At 43.0% G+C, this 20969-nt stretch overlaps 1 protein-coding gene and 1 pseudogene across 1 annotated transcript in view; one reads left to right on the top strand and one right to left on the bottom strand.

Moving 5' to 3' along the window:
• Nucleotides 1-20969, top strand: part of DUPD1 (dual specificity phosphatase and pro isomerase domain containing 1) — a 37511-nt gene that overhangs the window by 4653 nt on the left and 11889 nt on the right. Inside the window, exon 2 of the mRNA XM_006837472.1 lies at nucleotides 19784-20004. Within this exon, the coding sequence (XP_006837535.1) occupies nucleotides 19784-20004 (221 nt within the window). The remainder of the gene's footprint in view (nucleotides 1-19783; nucleotides 20005-20969) is intronic.
• LOC102822258 lies at nucleotides 6451-7074 on the bottom strand (annotated as a pseudogene).

Raw genomic sequence — 20969 nt, 5'->3', positions numbered from 1 at the left:
CGCCGGTAAGTCTTAGAAATCATCTGGCCACATTTCCACAGCTGGACAACACTTGGATCTTATTCATCAGCCTATTGAACAGTACGTTATACAGGGACATGTTGTTGTTGTTGTTAAGTGCCATCGAGTCGGGTCCGACCCATAGCGACCCTGTACAGGGTTTCCAAGGGTGTAAATCTTTACGGGAGTAGAACAGGGACATAGTTATCCATAAATGTTTGGATATCCTTGTTTATAACTCTGTTGCTTGCTGAATTAAAGCAGTTGAAGTTGATACTAGGTCAATGTCATTTCCTTCTGTACAGTGAATTACTTAATATGGCTCTTCTAAACCTAGTCTTCCCCAAAGGGCTGTCATTTTCTCATACAACGGTGGCTTGTGTGATACCGTGATGCTTGAAGCTATGCCATGTTTCCAAGTGCTAGGAGGGTCACCCCTAGTGGATAGGTTTCACTGGAGCTTCCAGACCAACAACACACTAGGAAGAAGGAAAAGGAACAGTCTACTTATGAAAAATTAGCCACTGAAAACCTATGAATAGCAGTGAAACAATGTCTGGTCTATAGTTAGTACTGGAAGATGAACTCCTCACGTTGGAAGGGACTCAAAATAAAATTAAGAAAGAGCTGCCTCCTCAAAGTAGAGTTTACCTTAATGACAGGCTGGAGTAAAACTTTCTGGACCTTCGTTTGCTGATGGAGCACAACTCAAAATGAGAAGAAATAGTTGCAAACATCCATTAATGATCAGAACTTGGGATGTACCAAGTATGAGTCTAGAAAAACTGGAAGTCATCAAAAATGAAACACAACACGCTAAGCTTGATCTCCTAGGCACTAGTGAGCTGAAATGGACAAGTATGGGCCATTATGAATCAGTCAGATGGTTTGTGATGCCTTATATGATAAAGCTTTGCGTCAACTTGACTAAGTGGTTTAGTTATTAGCCCATGATGAGAGGATAGAATAAGTTCTGTGAAGAGATCTGCTATGAGCAGCCAATCAGTTGAAAGGATGCCTATTTCCAATATATTGGATGTTCTGGCAAAGCTTGCTTACTTTTTGCCGGGTCTGGATCCTTCATCTGGTCATCTGACCCCTGGTTCTGTGGACTTAAGCCAGCAGCCTGCCTATTGCTGCTCCAACCTTATTTCTGACCCACTTGCCCTCAAATACAATGCTGTGAGAGATTTCCTCTCTATAGCCATTCCAACACTTGTCTGTTTGTTGTACTATGATGGCTGCGTGTTGTTGCAATTCTAGAAGCTATGCTACCATATTTTAAATACCAGAAGGGTCACTCATGGTTGACAGGTTTTAGCTAAGACTCCAGACTAGATAGGCTAGGAAGTAGAAGAGGCAGGCTACTTCTGAATGTTTAACCACTGAAAACCTTGTGAACAGCAGTGGAACTTTGTCAGATATATTACATTATGAAAAGCTCCAGAATATTGTCAGATACTATGATGAAAGATGAGGAGCTTCAGGTTGGAAGGCACTCAGAATACAACTGGGGAAGAACTGCCTCCTCAAAGCAGAGTTCACTGGGATGATGCAAATGGAGTAAAGCTTCAGGAACCTTCATTTGCTGATGGGGCACAACTCAAAATGAGGAGAAACAGCTGTAAACATTCATTAATAATCAGAACATGGGATGTTCAAAGTATGTTTCTGTTGTTGCTAAGTGCCATCTTTGACTCATAGTGACCCTGTATAGGGTTTCTGAGGAGTGACTAGTGAGTCTGAACTGCCCACCTTGAAGTTAAAACCGGTCTTATCCTATAGTGTATGAATCTAGGAAAATTTTAAATTGTCAAAAATGAAATGGATTGGTTGTTTAAATTATTATATATTCCTGAGTGTTTTTGTGTACATTCTCCCTGCAAAAAACAAACCAAAAACAAAACTAGAGGGAATGGATGCAAATATTGTTGAATGATGATGCACGGAAGAGGTTGTAATCATTGCAATGAAACAACAGTGTAAAGCCAATGTTCTCCCATGTAACCTATCACTCAGTTCACAATAAAAACTTTAAAAAAAAGTGGAACACATAAAGATCAGTATCTTAGGCATTAGTGAATTGGAATGGACTGGTCTTGGCTATTTTTTGAATCTGACAATCATATAGGAAAGACAGAGGTTCAAGCTGGATTCTGAAGAGGATGTGGAATGAGAGACATCATTGCTGACATGAGACGGATCTTGGCTGAAAGCAGAGAATACCACAAAGATGTTCACCTGTGCTTTATTGAGTACACAAAGGCTTTCATCGATGTGGATCATGACAAGCTATGGATAAAATTGCAAAGAATGGATATTCCAGAACACTTCATTGTGCTCATGTGGAACCTGTACATAGACCAAGAGGCAGTCATTTGAACAGTACAAAGGGGCACTGAATGGTTTAAAATCAGGAAAGATGTACATCAAGGGTTATATTCTTTCACTATACTTATTCAACCTGTATGCTAAGCAAATAATCTGAGAAACTGGTTTATATGAAGAAGGATGTGGCATCAGGATTAGAGGAAGACTTGTTAACCACCTGCAAAATGGAAGTGATACAACCATGCTTGTTGAAAGTAAAGAGGACTTAAAATACTAATTGATGAAGATCAAAGACCACAGCCTTCAGTATGGATTACACCTTAATGTAAAGAAAACAAAAATCTTCACCACTGGAGCAGTAAGTAACATAATGATAATTGGAGAACACTGATGTTGCCTAAGACTTTATTTGCTTGGATCCATTATCAACACTCATGGGAGCAGCAGTCAAGAAATCAAATGGCCAGAAAAGAGGCAGTAAAGAACCTCCTCAAATTCTGCTCCCCAAACAGAAACAGAAGATATTATTTATACACCGCAAACAAGGAAGTTTTGCGTATATATTTGTGCCTGCATATTATTCATAAGGACTCCTGGTGTGGCGCTGGGGTTAATGCACTGGACTGCAAAGTCAGTATGAACCTCAAGGTCAGTGGTTCAAGCTCACTAAATGCTCCTCGGAAACCCTATACCTGGTCGCTATGTGTTAGAACTGACTCAACGGCACTTAACAACAATTATACATAAAGCCCATGTGAAGTTTTGGGTATATTTCGTCAGCCTGTAGGGGGAGTACTGTCCCAGCCAATAAACTCAGCCTGGGGTGGGGATCTTGATAAGCTGTGTTACTAGGGGTTACTTTGAAGCAAAAATGAATGGAATGAACCTGCCTATGCAGGACCTTCGCCGCACAACAAGCTGAGTCATATCTAAAGCTCTGTCAGTTGTTCATGGTGACCCCATGTGTGTAGTATAGAAATGTGTATGTTCCAAAGAGTTTTCAAGGCCTTTTGGAGGCAAATCCCCAGGCTTTTCTTCCATGGTACTTCTGGGTGCATTCGAACTACCAACCTTTCAGTTAGTAACTTTTTACCACCTAGAGGCTTCTTTCCACAGCTTGGTTGTTGTTGTTATTATTATTATTATGCGACATCAAGTCGATTTAAACTCACAGAGACCCTGCACAGGGTTTCTTAAGAGCAGCTAGTGAGCTCGAACCTCCAGCCTTGCAGATCAAACTGGTTTTGCATAGGGGGTCTGAATCTACTCTAAGTGGGAATTGTGGGATCAGCATTGTTGTTAAGTGGTATGGAGTTGGTTGCGACCCTATATAGGGTTTCCAAGGTGCAGCTGGTGACCTTGAACGACCAACCTTGCTGTTCAAAGAGACTTTGAAGTCCAGCTCATTAACCCACAGCGCCACACCATGATCAGCATGGAGTACAGCAAAAGCACATGGTTCAAGTCCTCAGTGCATATGGCCACTTACTAAGTAGGGGTTTGGCAAGGACTCAGTTCCTTTATTTGTAAAATAAAAGGATGATTTTAAAGGTGCCTTCCAGCTCTAAAAGAAAACTCTTTCAGAAATGTCCTATTAAATAAATTAGGCTTTATTATCTTCAAGCACATACTTGTTTTATTACTTTTAAGTCATTCAAATTAGTTTTAAATTAGGCTAACCAAGTGTTGCCCTCTAGAGAGCGGAGGACTGGTGTCAAGGATGAGATAAGAATGAGTCATCAGCTCTTTCAATCAGTGGTCTCTAAATGGGTGCTTGGGAAGTGCTTGACAATGCTTGAAAGCAGTAAGTTTCTGTAATTTAAATATTCTCTCACTAATCTCCTTAACATCTTTCATTTGTTTAGCAGGATCTTTTTTCTTTCTTTTCTGCTGCTCCTCCCCACCCTTCAAGTCAGCAGGAGCAGAAATAGCAACTGCAAATTCCTAGGCAGAGCAGCCTCCCATAACAAGGTTGTTTGACTGAAACAGGGTAATTGAGAAATCTCTCTTCCTTCTCCATGCTGTGATGGGAGCATCCCTGTGAGCCAGGACCAGAAGCCATTAAGCTGCTTTGTAGCCTGAATAGTTAGAGCCTTAATCAACTCCTCATTTTAATTAAAATTACAGTTGTCTCCAAGCTCTGGCTTTCGGGATCATAACAATCAGCTGCCCAACCCCAAAAAGCCCTGTTCCTCCAAAATGCCAATGGAAAGCCCCACCTTGGCTGAGTTCACTTTTTTGGGGAGATGGGGATGGGGGTGGACATCTTGAGAACTAACCTTCTGGTGAGAGGGTTAAAAAGTGAGGTGAAGGCAGATAAACAGAGAGTCCTCAGATGAGATTAGACCTTCCACAGTGCACCCCCAAAAGGAAAGAACTAAAGGCAGAGCTCAAACCTGACCTGCTTCCTCAGAGTAGGAAGTCAAGGATAATCCATTTAGTCAAGGACGCAGCAAAAATAGAGCTGAGACCGACTATTTAACATACAGAAAGAACTAGAAAACCTTGACTTTGAACCTCAAACCGTCAAAGTTGACTTAGGTACAACTGGGCATAGCCATGGTGGTACCATGGGTTAAGTACTGGGCTGCTAACTGCAAAGTCGGCAGTTCAAATCCGTAATTGGTTCCATGGGTGACAGATGAGGCTGCCTTTTCCTATAAAGAATTGTAGGAAACTCTCTGGAGTAGTTCTCCATCCATCCTGCAGGGTCACCAAGAGTGGGAACAGAGTCCACGACAGTGGGTTTGGTTTTTGGTTTGGGGAAGTAGTCAGGGAGGCAATCATTCGAACAGAACAAGGGTGTGAGAAACGTTGTCCATACCCACAAATGCTCAAGTCATCCAATCTGTACTCATTTGAGTGGGAGTGAGGTTTTTTTTAATCGATTTTGCAAAATCAGGCACCCAACCCAGTAGACATGGGCACATGCACCACATGGCCAACCACAAACCTTTTTTTTAAACAGCATATATTTTATTCTCTAGCACACAGTAAACAACATACTTCTCCAATGCCAACAGTATTCTCTTATCAATTCTTTTCATACAGAACTGGGTATGTTGTTGTTATGTGCCGTGGAGTTGGTACTGACTCATAGCGATCCTGCACAGGGTTTCCGAGGCTGTAAATCTTTACGGGAGCAGAAAGCCTCATCTTTCTCCCGCAGAACAGCTGGTAGTTTCAAACTGCTGACCTTAAGGCTCGCAGCCTGATTCGTAACCACTACGCTACCAGAGCTTCTGGTGAGGTTTCTAATGATCAGGAATCAAGACACAGAAGCCCAAAAGGCAAGAGACCTTTGTAGCCAACATCCTCAAAACCAAGACATATTAGACTTTACTTTCAAAGTAAAGGATAAGCCTGCTACCAGATCCTTTTACCCATAAAGCATTTGACTGTGGGATGATCCATGTTGACTCCACGGAATTCTTCTCTACACAATTCCCGTCAAGTGGGATGAGAAACTAACTACCAAACATGCAGTCTTAAATGTACTTTGAAAAATTCAAGGATGAAAAATTGTTGTTGTTAAGTGCAGTCTAGTCAATTTCAACCCTGTATAGGGTTTCCAAGGAGCAGCTGGTGAGCTTGAACCACTGTCCTTGCAAATTCAAACGATATTGCAGTCTGACGCATTAGCCCACAGCACCACACCAGGATGCCAGGATTAAAAGCAGAACCGTACAATTTATCATAAAGAATGAGCAAGTTCCAGTAGTTTTCATTGCGTGAATAATAGAACCCACAAAACCAGTGCTGATGGTCACACTTCACTGTTACCTGTTCTTTGGTCCTTCATGTTTTAAGCACTTAGTATATTTTCTTTTGATAATATTAGACATTTGTTTCACAAAAGAAATCCAAGTGTGAATAAATAAATGCATTATCTTTTAATGCCTCCCCCCACGTTCCTTTAAATAGCAGAAAGTGCTAAATGTCTTCGGAAAGCCTATTTGGCCACAGTTGCCCTATGTATGGTTTTAAAAATAGACTGGAATATGGTCTTCCAAAATCATTCTTGAACTACAGCTCATTCTGTTAAATCTTGAGGCACCAGTCTTCTTGATATTGTTGATGGTTTCCAAATGGTGAGGATGGTAACTATATTGAAGGCAACTAGGAGGGATCTTCAGCAAACTGAGGACCACTGGGAAACTGTGCAGAGACAAATCTTGTCAATAAGATACCAGCTCCTTCAGTTAAAGCTAGAAGAATGTCACCCATTGCAGCAGCTCCAACCATGGCCACTGGTCCATTCTCGCTGCCAGTATAGCTCCTGTTACAGCATCGCTTGTGAGGGAGTTCCAGGTATCTTCTTTCCCTCTCCCTTGAACCACACTACAGTCAATCATGGAAAACAGACTCCCCACACACCCCACACACCCACCCAACTGCAAAGCTGCCTCCCAACTGTGAAACCCTGGTTTTAACAGCTGTCAAACTTCTTTGTAGTCTGTGGTTGACTCCCACCTGAAAATTCTGAGAACTTTTGATTGCTTGAAAGATCCCATCACCTGTGGTGCCCATTGTAAAGACCCCACCACAGTCATCCAGGATTTGCCAGGGGCAAAGTTCTTGAGTAGTTCTCCATCGCAACTCAAGCTCCACAAGCAATGCCCAGCAAAACTGGCCACAAAGCCCCTCCTCCAGTTCATTATATACAATTCTATGGCAGGCCCCATTTTCCCTCACCCAGAGAAGCCCAAAAGGCTTGCCTATGGTCTTAATGACTGCATTCATATTTAAATTTCCTAGTCCTAGAACAGCCTGCCTACATATTCCTGTATGTAAATCAACTGTCTGTCTGCCTAGTCTAGCAATGACTTCCTGAAGATGGACCACCACACCCACAAGAGTTATTTCTCACCAGGGGATACTGAATGGTTTAAAATCAGGAAAAGTATGCACAAAACTTATATCCTTTTGAGGGAGAAGTCCCCTGCCCATAAGACCTTCAGGCCTAGGTCACACACAAAGGAAACTAATAGCTGCTTCTGCTTTTGTAAAAAGCCACTTATCTAGGAATGGCCAATGAGAAAGTAACACAGTGGTCTCACACTCAGCCCTATGTAATCCTATAGAAAGCTACTATGAAAGCTATTTTGGGGAGCTCAGTTTCTTTGGGACGATAGTCCACTGAGGCTCTGCCAGCAATAAAGCCTCTTTCTCTAATAGCACTGGTGTTGAGGAGATTTCTTTCAAGTGTTGGGACCTCACCTTCCTGCAACACTTTCCCCGTATTTACTCAATCTGTATGCTGAGTAAATAATCCATGAAGCTAGGCTACATAAAGAATGTGACATCAGGACTGGAGGAAAGCTCATGAACAACCTTCCATAAGCAGATAAAAGAATCTTGTTTGCTGAAAGTAAAGAAGACTTGCTGGACTTGCTGATGAAGATCAAATACTACAGCCTTCAGTGTGGATTACACCTCAATGTAAAGGAAACAAAAATCCTCTCAACTGGACCAATAAATAACATCATGGTAAATGGAGAAAAGACTGAAGTTGTCAAGGATTTCATTTTATTTGGCTCCAGTGTCAATGTTCACAGAAGCAGCAGTCAAAACAATCAAACGGCACATGGCACCTGGGCCAGTCTTTTGCAAAAGATCGTTTACCTACAAGAAATACGAGCCATAATGAGTAGATATATGCACACCAATGTTCATAGCAGCACTATTTACAATAGCAAAAAGATGGAGACAGCCTAAGTACCCATCAAGGGAAGAATGGATAAACAAACTGTGGTACATACACACAATGGAATATTATGCTACCTTGAAGAATAACAAGGAAGCGGTAAGCCACCGCATAACATGGATGAACCTTGAGGACATTATGCTGAGTAAAATTAGTCAGTCGCAAAAGGAGAAACAATGCATAGGACCACTATTGTAAAAGACTAAGAAAAAGAACCCATACTAAAAGGGGTGGGGGGGAATCCTTTGGTGGTTACCAGTATGTGGGTAATGGGGTGAGGGGAAGGTGGAGCACAGGGTAGGGAATACACACAGGATAGTTTGGGTGCTAGGGAGGCGGGCAATACACAAAAAGAGGGAGGGGAATGGAAAAACAAGTTGGATGGGAAAACAATTAGGCAGGTTTGCATGGGCTAAGTGGGACAGAGGTAAATAATGATGTCTGCAAAACCTTGGAACAGCAGGGCTCTGGGATACAGGAAATGAAACATGGTTGGAATGGGCAAACAGGGGGGAAATAATGTTTAAGATGCTTGGCTGTCTTTTGAATCTTGGTTTCCCTGGCATACCATTATAAAACAGACACTTCACGAGGAGAGAAAGGAATAGCCAGAACTACCACCATAGAAAGCTTGTAAGTCCGTCTTCTGCCTATAACAGATTGGAATACCTAAAATGGGGTTACAATGTGCCCAGTGAGGGAGGCTTCCTGTGGAGCCTCTGCATTACATAAGACCATAGTTGAAATCCTGAACCTCACCTAGAATCTTCTGAGGCAGGAAATTTCCACTTGAAAGGACAAGCAGACCAACCTGGAGCAACTAGAACAGAAGATATGTCTTAAAAGAAAGACCATTGTTCAGCTTGAAACATTTTACTTATGAAGACCAAACAGCACAGCCTTCGGTATGTATTGCATCTCAATGTCAAGAAAACAAAAATCCTCACCATTGGACCAATAAACAACATTCTTATCAATGGAGAAAAGATTGAAGTTGTCAAAGACTTCGTTCTTTTTGGATCAACTATCAACACTCACGGAAGCAGCAGTCAAGAGATCAGACGATGTATTGCATTGGGCAAATCTGCTGCACAGGAACTTTTTGAAGTATTGAAGAGCTGAGATGTCAGTTTGAGGACTAAGGTGCGCCTGACCCAGGCCATGGTATTTTCAATAACCTCATATGGATGCAAAAGCTGGACAGTGAATAAGGAAGATCATAGAAGAATTGATGCCTTTGAATTGTGGTATTGGAGGAGAATACTAAAAGTGCCATGGGCTGCCAAAAGAACCAATAGATGTTTTGGAAGAGGTGCAGCCAGAGTGCTCCTTGGAGGCCAAGATGGCTAAACTTCATCTCTCATACTTTGGACATATTGTCAGGAGGGAACAGTCACTAGAGAAGGATGTCATGCTGGGTAAGATGGAGGGTCAGAGAAAGAGAGGAAGACCCCCAAAGAGATGGATCAGCCAGGTGGCATCATTGATGGCATTAAGTGTGGCAGTGGTAGTGAGGTTGGCCCAGGATCAGACATTGTTTCGTTCTGCTGTGCATGGGGTCGCTATGAGTCGGTTCCGACTTGATGGCACCTGACAACAACGATCTTTACGGGAGCAGAAAGTCTTGTCTTTCTCCTGTGGAACAGCTGTTAGCTTCGAACTGCTCACCATGAGATAAGCAGCCTGATTCGTAACCATTACGCTACCAGAGCTCCTTATGCAAAGAAATGATAGAGACAGAAATTACACAAAAATTAAACAAAAGGGGCTTAGTGAAACAAAATTGGAATTTACTATATAATGGAATAGCATACAGCTATTTCTTTTCTTTTTTTCTTAATGGAATAGCATCAAGACTGTTTGTTGGCATATAAATAATATGTCAAAGTTTTTGAGGCTGTATATATAGTATTATAGGAATCCTGGTGTGGCACTGTGGGATAATGCACTAGACTGCAAAGTCAGTTTGAACTATAAGGTTGGCGGTTCAAACTCACCAGCCGCTCCTTGGAAACCCTCTACAGGGTCACTATGAGTTGGAATCGACTCGGTGGCACTTATCAACAACAATAACAACATACAGTATTATATTTAAAAAGTTATATAAAATATAAAAATCTATGCATAGGAAAACAATAAGAGGATCTTACAACAAAAAGTTAATAGTCTTTGTCTCTAAAGGTTAAAATAAAAACACGGCTGACTTTTTCTTGGCTAGGGGGTGGGAGAGACTTTCCACATTTTCTGAATGGCATGTGCAATTTTGTAATTAGATGATAAATTAGTTTCTGAATGAACCATTGGTTACATCTATGATCTTTATTAAACCATTCTAGGAGTTCTAATAGTGTAGTGGTTACAAATCAGGCTGCGAACAGCAAGCTCAACAGTTTGAAACTACCAGCTGTTCCGTGAAAGAAAGATGAGGCTTTCTGCTCCCATAAAGATTTATAGCCTCGGAAATCCTGTACAGGGTCGCTATGAGTCAGAACCCACTCCACGGCACAGAACCACCACCAGCACCAGGAGCTACATGCTACAACAAATGCCCCTGTGGCATCTAGCTCCTAGAAGTAAATTCCTAACTTGTTCTTCTAAAGTCTTTTCCCCAACTGCAGGCTCAGGAGAGAGATTCAGGGTCTTCTCTTGATGCTATCACCACAAGATACCCTGTGTTTCTTAGTCTCTTTCCCTGAAATTAAAAAACACAAAACAGTGCTAGACAGCCCTTCCAGACTTCTGTCCCCACTGATTGCTGAGCTGGGAGGCTGGGCCTTGCCTCCACCACAGTCTCAGTCGGCTGAGTTACTCTCTGGATTTGCTGATTCCCTTTCTGACTGAATAAGGTGGCTATTTCTTTCATAAGGGGTGGTAAGGGTTATGACTGGGTAAGACATAAGTAAGGCTCTCTAGTAACACAATGACTCAATACACATCCCTCCTTAATCCTGCCACACTGACATAAAGAACAATTCACTCCCAAATGAGACCATAACCACATGGATATTGTTGTTGTTAAGCACCTTGGAGTAGTTTCTGAGTCATAGCCTTGTACATGTTCCGTGGAGCACTAACCTTGAGGTTCAAACCAACCTTGTAGTCCAGCATTTATTCCACAGTGCCACACAAGGGCTCCAATCAAAAGCATAGAGGCTAGGATGGACAACATATCATAAAATGAAGAATAATGTGTCAGATGACAAAATGGAAGACAATTACATCATTACACAACTGCCACAGTACTGAAAATCATCATCCAGCCTAATTGACACACCACCTTAACCACCACAGGTTCCACACACCTAATTTGCATTAGCAGCCAGCTGTCCAATCCCCTTGGTGGGCCACAAACACCTTATTTGTACAATGTCACTCAATCATTGTGTGAGAGTCACAAAGACTATGGTATGGCTAAAGGGCTTTATTAAATAATTCACTAAACAGAACCAGGTATTTTGTTTTGTACCAGTCATCCTCCCTGTGGCACTCTCTATTTCTGGGTTTGTACATTACAGTTGTCACATGAAACCCACAGACCATACTCAACTCATGATTATGAGATTCACTAGGAAAGTTGTTGTTTGTTGTTAAATGCTGTTGACTTGTTCCAACACACAGTGACCCTATATAGGATTTCCAAGGAAGCTTATATGCAGAGCCCCACTCAATCATTTTATGGAACTCATAAAGCTATGGCTAGAAGGGCCATACGATAGCGATCCACTGAACTGCAGCTGTCCCCTTTCTCTCCCTCAGCCATAGCCCAAGCCAGCCTCATGGGGCAGAGTGAGGGGTAGAGGGAATAAGGAGGTATCACATAATGAGTCTTGTATATACATCCCATGGACGATCCCCAAAGTGTAAAATGTTGTGTATTCAAACATATTTTGTGAAGCTGAAACTCAGTTGGTGAACCCAGAGAGGACAGATTTTGCAGTGGGGAGGAACTTCTTGTTGAGGACAGTTCATTGTAATTTTCCACTGAGCTCAACCTCAAAGTGAGTCTGACTGCCTCTTAGCTAGATGGTCTGCATTAGTAGAGGCTTCAATGAAGCACAGATCTATGTCCCAGAAGCATAGTGTTTGTTTATGTATTTTATGGGACAAGAAAAAAAATTAAAAACAGACCTTTGTGATTAAAAATGTGTTCCATAGTCAAGATGGCAGTACCAAGCTCCTGCTGGGGGATGGGGGAGCGGAGGGCAGGGTCTGATGGAACTCCCCACCTCCCAGTTCCAATGTGCTGATTTCAAATGTTTTGAAATTCTCAATATCTGTTCAGGTCTATCTTTCGCAAACACTAGACAAACCAAAAACTTCAAGAAACAAGAGCTAGATGGAAGGGTCTTCCTTGAGGGGCCACAGTATGTATTTTTCATGCAGGTTTTCACTCAGGATAGGGAAGGATCCCTGGTGGTACAAATGGGTAAATGCTCAGTTGTGAATCCAAAGGTCAAGAGTTCAAATCCACCTGCTACTCTGTGAGAGAAACATGTGGCTGTTTCTGTAAAGACTGTTGTTGTTGTTGTTAAGTGCCATGAAGTTTTTTCTAACCCATAGTGCCCTTGTATTAGATTTTGGAGGATTGGCTGATGGGTTTGAATCGCTGACCTTGAGGTTCAAACTTTCCTTGCGGGTCAGCACACTATCCTGCAGTGCCACACCAGGACTCCTATGTAAAGACTACAGTCTTGTAATCCTATGGGGTCTTCATGAGTTAGAACTGACTTGACAACAATGGATTTTTCTCTTTAATCCAGTAGGTTCACCTCTTGTCCTTTAACCAGTGGCCTTGAAGCATGTTGCCAATTTTATCATTCTATCGATTTGGTTCCAGACCCTTGCCATGTCTTCCCTGAGCTGTAGAACTGGTCTTTGTGCTGTTGAAGATGTCTTCTTAAACCCTAGATTGAGCCATCACCTAGAAAAATGATGGTGGGGGTGTCTGAGCTCTATCTTCACAAGGGGGTTAAGAGAATCAAGATCAACATCCCAAGGCTATCTTTGTGAGCAGGACGTCAGACATATTTCCACTCTCCAACCTTTTTCCCAATCCTGACACTGGTGGTCCCACCCCTGGCACTCTCCTTTCTCTCCTGGGTTCAGCAGTTCATTGCCATGACCCCACAGAACTCACTCACCATACTCATGGTCATGGAGTTTAGTATTCAAGTCACATCCTTGCAGCACCTTGCTCAAGTAAAGTGAGTTTCCTTGAGCGTCTTATCTGCGTCCAATATAAATGAATCCTCTGACACCTTTTTCTCTCCTGCTCTGGATCCTGAATTCGGCTTGTCATAATCTGACCTCCAGTTCTTGGAACTTGAGTCGGTAGAGTGTTGTCTGACGTGATTCACTAACTTCCACAGCCTGTTGTCTGGCCTGCTGATTGGGGTTTATGAGCCCTGGCAACTGAGTGTGAGGAGAAGCCTCTAGCCTAATGCCTGCCCCATGGATTTAGGATGTGCCAGCCTCCATCCCCAGGCGAGTCACTCCTTGATGGTTTGTGAGTCCCGAGAGACATTGCAGTGCATTGCAGAACACAAATACGGGAGTGAGTACTAAGAGCAGGGTTCTTAGCAAACGGATGCTGAGCCCTAAGGATGGTCTTCACTCCTAGAGCTTCTTTCCCGGAGGTGGTGAGGCCCCTCATTCGGCCTCTGAGATGGTTCATTTGAAGTCCAGCAGGATAACAAAACTAACCAATTTAGGATTAAGTCCTGGTGTGGCACTGAAGGATAATGCACTGGACTGCAAGGTCAATTTGAACTACAAGGTTGGTAGTGCAAACCTACCAGTTACTCCACTGAAACCCTATATAGGGTTGCTATGAGTAAGAACCAACTCGACCACACTCAACAACAACACCTTGTCTGCATTATTAGCAAGTTGTTCAATTCCTATGGTGATCCATAAGCACCTTATTTGCATAGCCTTACCCAATCATTTGGCATCCTGGTGTGGTACAAAAGAATCAGCACTGGACAGCTTACCACAAGGTTGGCAGTTCCAAATCACCAGCTTCTCCATGGAAACCCTATACAGGGTCACTATGAGTCAGAATGGACTCAACAGCACTTAACAACAACCACCCAATCATTTGCTGGGAATTACAAGATCATGGAGACAAAAGCCATATAAAAGTGATCCATCAAACTATACCACCCCTCCTCAACCACTATCACAAGCTCTCTTTGACCCTCCAATACAGATCTTTGCATTCAAGCTCTTCCATGATGAAATGCCATACTCCCTGTCCAAGTCGTTCTCCCTCTCCTTTCACATCCTGTGCTTTGACCAAATCCCCTCCCTGAGTCTCCAATCCATCAGGAAGCCCTACTGATTCCTCTTTCAAAAAAGATATTGAATTGGGGGGCGGGGGGAGTGGCTACAAAGGCAAGAAGTGACTGGCTTAGAAGCTTTCAAGAGGGAACCTAGATACAGAGGGCGTGAAGGAAGGTAGACTCTCCAGTGAGTAGTATCCAATCTGTCTGAGCAGGGCTAATGAAATGTAACTCGGATGGGTCTCTTGTGATACAATAGTGAATAATTATTGGAAATGTAAAGAGATGGAAATGTAAAGGTAGATGTTTTGTAGCAAGTAGGTGAGTGATTATAACTTTTCAGTCTAGAAGCTGAGGTCCCTGAGACCATCAATGGAGAAGAGCAGAGAGCGGGACCCTACCCAGAGAAGCAGTGATGCCTTAGATGGAGGTAGAGATGATGACGTGGAGATATGGAGCAGCTGGGGACTTTAGACACAGAGAGGGAGAAGGGCTGGGTGTCGACAATCGGGGGGCAGGCTTGTAGTGTATACCCTTTGGTTGGTTGAGGATGCATGGAGGGGATTGTAACCATGGCAATGGAATGATATACGATAGGATAAATGTAAAACTAATGTTCTCCCATATAAACTATCATATAATTCACAATAAAACATTTATATATATATATAATCCTTTCACTTTCTTTTCTTGTATATCTCTGCAGACCTAGTCCAATCCACCTAGTCCAATCCACCTTTATCTCTTGGTATTAATATCACAATACCCTCCAATAGCATAGTGGTTGCAAATCAGGCTCCGAACCACAAGGTCAGCAGTTTGAAACTACCAGCTGTTCCATGGGAGAAAGATGAGGCTTTCTGCTTCCGTAAAGATTTACAGCCTTGGAAATAGGGTCACTATGAGTTGGAACCGACTCCATAGCACACAACAACAGCAACATCAACCCTCCAATTGAACACCCTTCTATTTTTGTTTCTCTCTAACTGATTTCCAGAAGTCCTGGTGTGATGCTGTAGGATAAACACTGAACTGCTGGCTACAAGGCTAGTAGTTCAAACCCATCAGATGTTCCTTGGAAACTCAATATAGGGTTACTATCATTCGATGGCACTTAACAACAACAACTGATTGCCACACAGTAGCCAGACAGACCTTTTAAAAGAAGTTATTCCAGAGAACAAACAAGATGGCGGATCAGGTGGAAGTACAGTGAGGAGCTCCATCAGGAACAACACAGAATACTGGACCAAGCAGGCTGAGGGGATTTTCCCAGAACTCTGAACCACATATAAAGGAATATTTAGAAGGTTGGAAGGCTTACAGCTAGGAGAATTTGTAGCCGAAGCAAGGAATCCATTGCTTTCTAATTCAAGATGCTCAGCTGCTCCAGAAGCCACCATCTTGGGTGAGACCAAGCGGGGGAAGGATCAGAGCAGCCACGGACACCTGACAGAACCACGGAGATAAAGGTGTGGACATTCTTTTCTTTTGTATGTGTTCATTGGTCTCTCGCTGTCTGCGCACCTCCATTCTGGTGACTATAGGGGTGCCTGAGCTAGTTGACACCCCAGCCCCACCCTCAGAGGGTTCTACTACGCATGCATACAGATCTCCTCGAAATTTAAAGAGACAGCTTCCACTTAAAACCACAGCTTCCACTTAAAACCAAACGGCCACAGCCGGCCCTGAACTGTTTATAACTAGAAAAAAGATCTGAATGGGGATTGTTGAGCGAGACAGGCAGACTAAAAAGGAAATAGGCAGAAAATTACATCCTGAGTTACATCAAAATGACCAACAGTGGCATCTTGAAATTTCTCTGGAAGAAGACTGAAAAGGGGAAGCCCATTTCCTGATCACATCTACCTGGAGGCAATCAGAAAGCATAAAAAAATACCAAAGTACATACCCATCTAAGAATTAAGGCCACAGATAATTCCTGAATATGCCCCCAAAAATAGAAGCAGATGACCATATCTGCACATGTCCAGAAACGACATAAAGTGACTGAGGCAAATGAAATGGAAGTAGACCTACACTCCATACTGGAAGATGGGCAGGCTTTGGAAATGCCTGAGAAGGAAATCAGAAAAATGATTATAAAATGTATCAAAACACTATATAATTGGAGTTGAGAAAAATAAGGAAGAAGTCAGAAAAGCGTTACAGGAACAATCAAATAAAATAGATACAGCATTGGAAACAATTCAAAACCTACAGAAAGAGGTCCAAACAATTAATAATAGAATATAAAAAATGGACAATCCACTGAAAGGGCAAAGGAGTAGAATTGAAGAGATAGAAGCCAGAACTAGTGAGCCACAAGATAAATCTCTCAACACTACTAACATAGAAGAGCAATACCAAAAAAGGATAAAAAAAATCTGAAGAAGGCCTAAGATTCATGTTGGACAACATGTGTTTTCACTCTTTTGACAGTGTGCTTGGATACACCAAAGGCTTTAATTCTGATGAAGTCTAATTTATCTATTTTTTACCCCTACTATTGTCTGTGCTTTTGGAAGCCTATCTAAGAATCCATTGCCACATCCAAGATCATGAAGCTTCTCCCATGTTTTCTTCTACGAGTTTCATAGTTGTAGCTCTCAGATTAAGACCTTTGACTGAATTTGAGTTGATTTTTATGTATGGCTTAAGCCAACAGTCTTGCATATGGACTCCCAGTTTCCCCAGCACTGTTTGTTCAACTGCTGACTTAAAAAAAAAAATTAAAGACACTTTTTAATTGTGCAAAAAATATAGGTAACAGAACATTTGCCATATTAGCAACCTCACATGTATAGTTTAGTAACATTAAATCACTTTGTTTAATTATCACCATTCTCTTTCTATCTATGGATGGTTTGAGCAAACAGAAAGTTACTTCCTTATAGTTTAAGGGGCTAGAAGTCCAAATTCAGGGTTCCAGCTCTATAGTGGTTGGTGGTCATATGCTGTGGAGTCGATTCCGACTCATAGCGAACCTGCACAGAGTTTCCAAGGCTGTCAATCTTTACAAGAGCAGAAAGCCTCGTCTTTCTCCTGAGGAACAGCCGGTAGTTTTGAACTGCTGACCTTCAGGTTAGCAGCCTGACTCATAACCACGATGCTACCAGAGCTCCTTGCCAACTCTATAGGAAGAACTGCTCTCTCTGTTGGCTCTAAGCGAAGGTTCTTGTCTTTTTTCAACATCTGTACGCTCAGCATTCCTTGGAGATGTCCATATGTCTTGGCATCAATTTTACCCTGAGTCTAGAAGCTTCTCAACTTGGGGATTCCCTCAGGCTGAGTTCCCTAGGGAAGTAAAACAAGTGAAACTTATATATGTATATATAAAGAAAGGTTCATATCAAGGAAATGGCTCCCACTGCTGGTTACTTCCAAGTCCGTGGGCTAGAGGTCAGGCTGGAGACTTCTGATTCACGTAGCCACAGGGCTGATGAACAAAGATCAGCAGGTCAGACGGCAGGCAGGCAGGTCCAGCAGTTAAGAAGGCAGTCTGCTGACAACTCTCAGGACTGGCAGGTAATAGATAGAGTATGCCACGGGCTCAAGTCCAAAGAAGCAGAGGTTGGAGGATGAGTCAGCTACAAGATCCAGACAGTGGAAAACAAGTCGGCCTTGCCTGAGTATCCAGCATCCAATATATAATGGAATCAGGCCACACCCCTGAGGAAGCCTCCCTTTAATTGATTGGCTGCTCAGAGCTGACATCATCACCAAGTTGATTACATTATATTAGGTCTCATCATGGGGATAACCGCATCGACAACTGCCAAGCACTGGCAATTCTGGCCCAGTCACGTTGACGCAACGTAAACTATCACAAGGATCCTGGCTCCAATGAGACACTCTGCCGCTCCCAGGCCTTAGTTCTCAGTGACAATGAGGTCCCTCTGATTTCTGATTGATTATGTCTCTTTTCTATCTCAAAAGAGGTTGATTCAAGATGCAACCTAATCATATAGATTAGTAACATAACTGTCCCTAATTATGCCTCACTAACATCACAGAGATTCGAATCCACAACACATAGGATAATTAGATCAGATCACAATAGAGAGGAAAATTACATAATATTGAGAATCATGACCTGTCCAAATTACATACATTTTGGGGGAACACAACTGATTTAATAACAGCCATTATCCAACCCCAAATTTCTTCATCACCCCTAAGAGAAGTACAGTGTCCCCAAGTGTTATGTCTTCCCCCCACCTCCTGATGGTCACTGGTAGCCCCTGATAAACTTTGATATCTATATACCTGCCTATTCTAGATACTGCATATTGCTTCTGACTCACAGCAACCCTGTATAGAGTTTCCAAGGAGCAGCAGGTGGGTTTGAACTGCCAACCTATGGTTTGCAGGCCACTGCTTCTCCTACAGTGCCACCCAGAAAGAGAACTTCAGATAGTGCATAGAAGTGGGATCTTACAATATTTGTCCTTTTGTGACTGGCACTTCACTTTTAATTGGGTCATATTCTAAGGCTACCTACCTTAACATGACTTTATATAAAGGGGAGAATTGACTCTTTTTTTCCTGGAAATTCTTGTCCAGAAAGATAAAGTTGTGGATATTGTAGACAATGAGTAACTACACTGTTAGCTTCAGGAACTTTCTGGAAATCAGTTGTTGTTGGTGGTGGTGAGCCATGGAAAAGTGACTGTGCAGGGTTTCTGAGGTTGTAAATCTTAATGGAAGCAGAAAGCCTCATCTTGTTCCTGTGGAATAGCTGGTAGTTTCGAACTGCTGATCTTAAGGTTAGCAGTCCGGCTTGTAACCACTATGCTACCAGAGCTCCTTGGAAATCAGTTAGGACTCACTTATCCAGCACGGTTGTGTACCTTGTGTCCAGTAATACTACCAACATCAAGAACTTAGTCTAAGCCCAGTCAAATCTGCACTGAAAGAAGTGAACCCCATTATTAAAGTTCTGTAAACACTGAGAGTTCAGAGGAGTTGCTGACCTACAGGCTCTCTGGGGGGCTTTTCCCTTACTGCCTGAAGAACACATTCTTCTGGTGGCCTTTTAGAGATTTGGCAGCTGAAAGTCCCATTCTCCACTCCACCCCCTTGAACACAGAACAGTCTGCTGAGTGATGAAAGAACAAATGGACACTTACCCTCCCCTCCCACACTCTTTATTCTCAAAGTCACGGGAACAGAAACGGCACCCTTCATTTGTAATAGTTCTTTTTTTGGACTCCTGGTGTGGTGCTATAGGGTAAGCACTAGACTGCTGAACACCAGGTCAGTGGTTCAAACCCACTAACTGCTCTTTGGAAACCCTATACAGAGTCAGTATGAGCCGGAACCAACTAGCTGGCACTTAACAACAGTCCTCATTTTGGAAACTAGAAGAGAAACCTGTAGGTGGCCCACAAGTCCCTTCCCTCTCCCAGGCCCAGGCAGCAGGCTGTGCAGCCCACTCGCCTCTCTCCCTTGTGCACAGGGCGACAGCGCTGGACCGCTACCAACTGCAGAAGGGGGGCTTCACGCATGTGCTGAATGCAGCTCATGGCCGCTGGAACGTGGACACCGGGGCTGACTACTACCGCGATATGATCATCGAATACTTTGGTGTTGAGGCTGAAGACATACCTACCTTCGACCTCAGTGTCTTCTTCTACCCGGCAGCTGCCTTCATCCAAGATGCGCTCAGTGACGACCACAGTAAGGCCCTCGCCCCGCCTCTCCGGCCCTGGCCCACCTTAGAAGGGACAGGATCAGTGCACCCTCTAAGTTTGCTATGTGTGGTTGTGGTGGTGATGTCTCAACCTCTGGAGGATGTAGGGGCTTAGGAGCTTGTCCCACCTTGTGGAACACATCTGTGATTTGGACCTTGATTGGTTCTCTGGGGAAACCAGAATCGGGAGGGTTTAGAGGAATGGCCTTTGGCCTGAATCTCTCTTCTGTTGGTAACATCAGACATTTTTCAAATGGCTGGGGCCATTAGGATGCCCTCAAAGCTGGAATTGTATGTTGCTGTTATTAAGTGCCATCAACTCGATTCCAACCCATTGCAACCTGGTATAGGGATTCCAAGGAGCAGCTGGTGAGCTTGAACCACCAACCTTATGGTTCAAACTGACTTTGTAGTCCAGCACATTAACCCACAGCGCACACCAGGACTTGTACGGTGGTAGTATATGCCTTGGAGTTGGTTCCAATTCATAGTGACCCTGCATAGGGTTTCAGAGACTGTACATTTTTATGGAAGCTGAAAAACTCATCTGTCTTCCGCAGAAAAGCTGGTAGTTTTGAACTGCAGACCTTGAGGTTATCAGCCCAACTTGTAACCATGATGCTTCTATTTATGTCTGGGTCCAAACCTAATAGTCAAGGGGTTCAGTGTTGGAAAACGGAATTGAGAGTCCACGAAGAGACTTCCAGTTCTCCTGCCAACCAAGCAAGCTCTCGGGCTCCTTTCTACCCTTTTCATGCTAGTCACACTCAGCCCTTTAAGGCTCCTCCAAGATGGCTGACAACCTGGGCTTTATAAGTGGCAAAGTGTATTTGAGAATACGGCTTTTTAACCTGAAGTCCAAGATGACTTATCCATTTTTAAGTCACAGCGCTAATCCTGGTCCTCAAAATGCAGTTTTGGCTGCCCGAATTCAGGCAAAAGCTGTAAGGCT

This window comes from Chrysochloris asiatica, unplaced genomic scaffold (assembly GCF_000296735.1).
Source record: "Chrysochloris asiatica unplaced genomic scaffold, ChrAsi1.0 scaffold00020, whole genome shotgun sequence".
In the NCBI taxonomy this organism is placed as follows: Eukaryota; Metazoa; Chordata; class Mammalia; order Afrosoricida; family Chrysochloridae; genus Chrysochloris; species Chrysochloris asiatica.
This window is presented reverse-complemented; position numbering and strand designations above follow the sequence as displayed.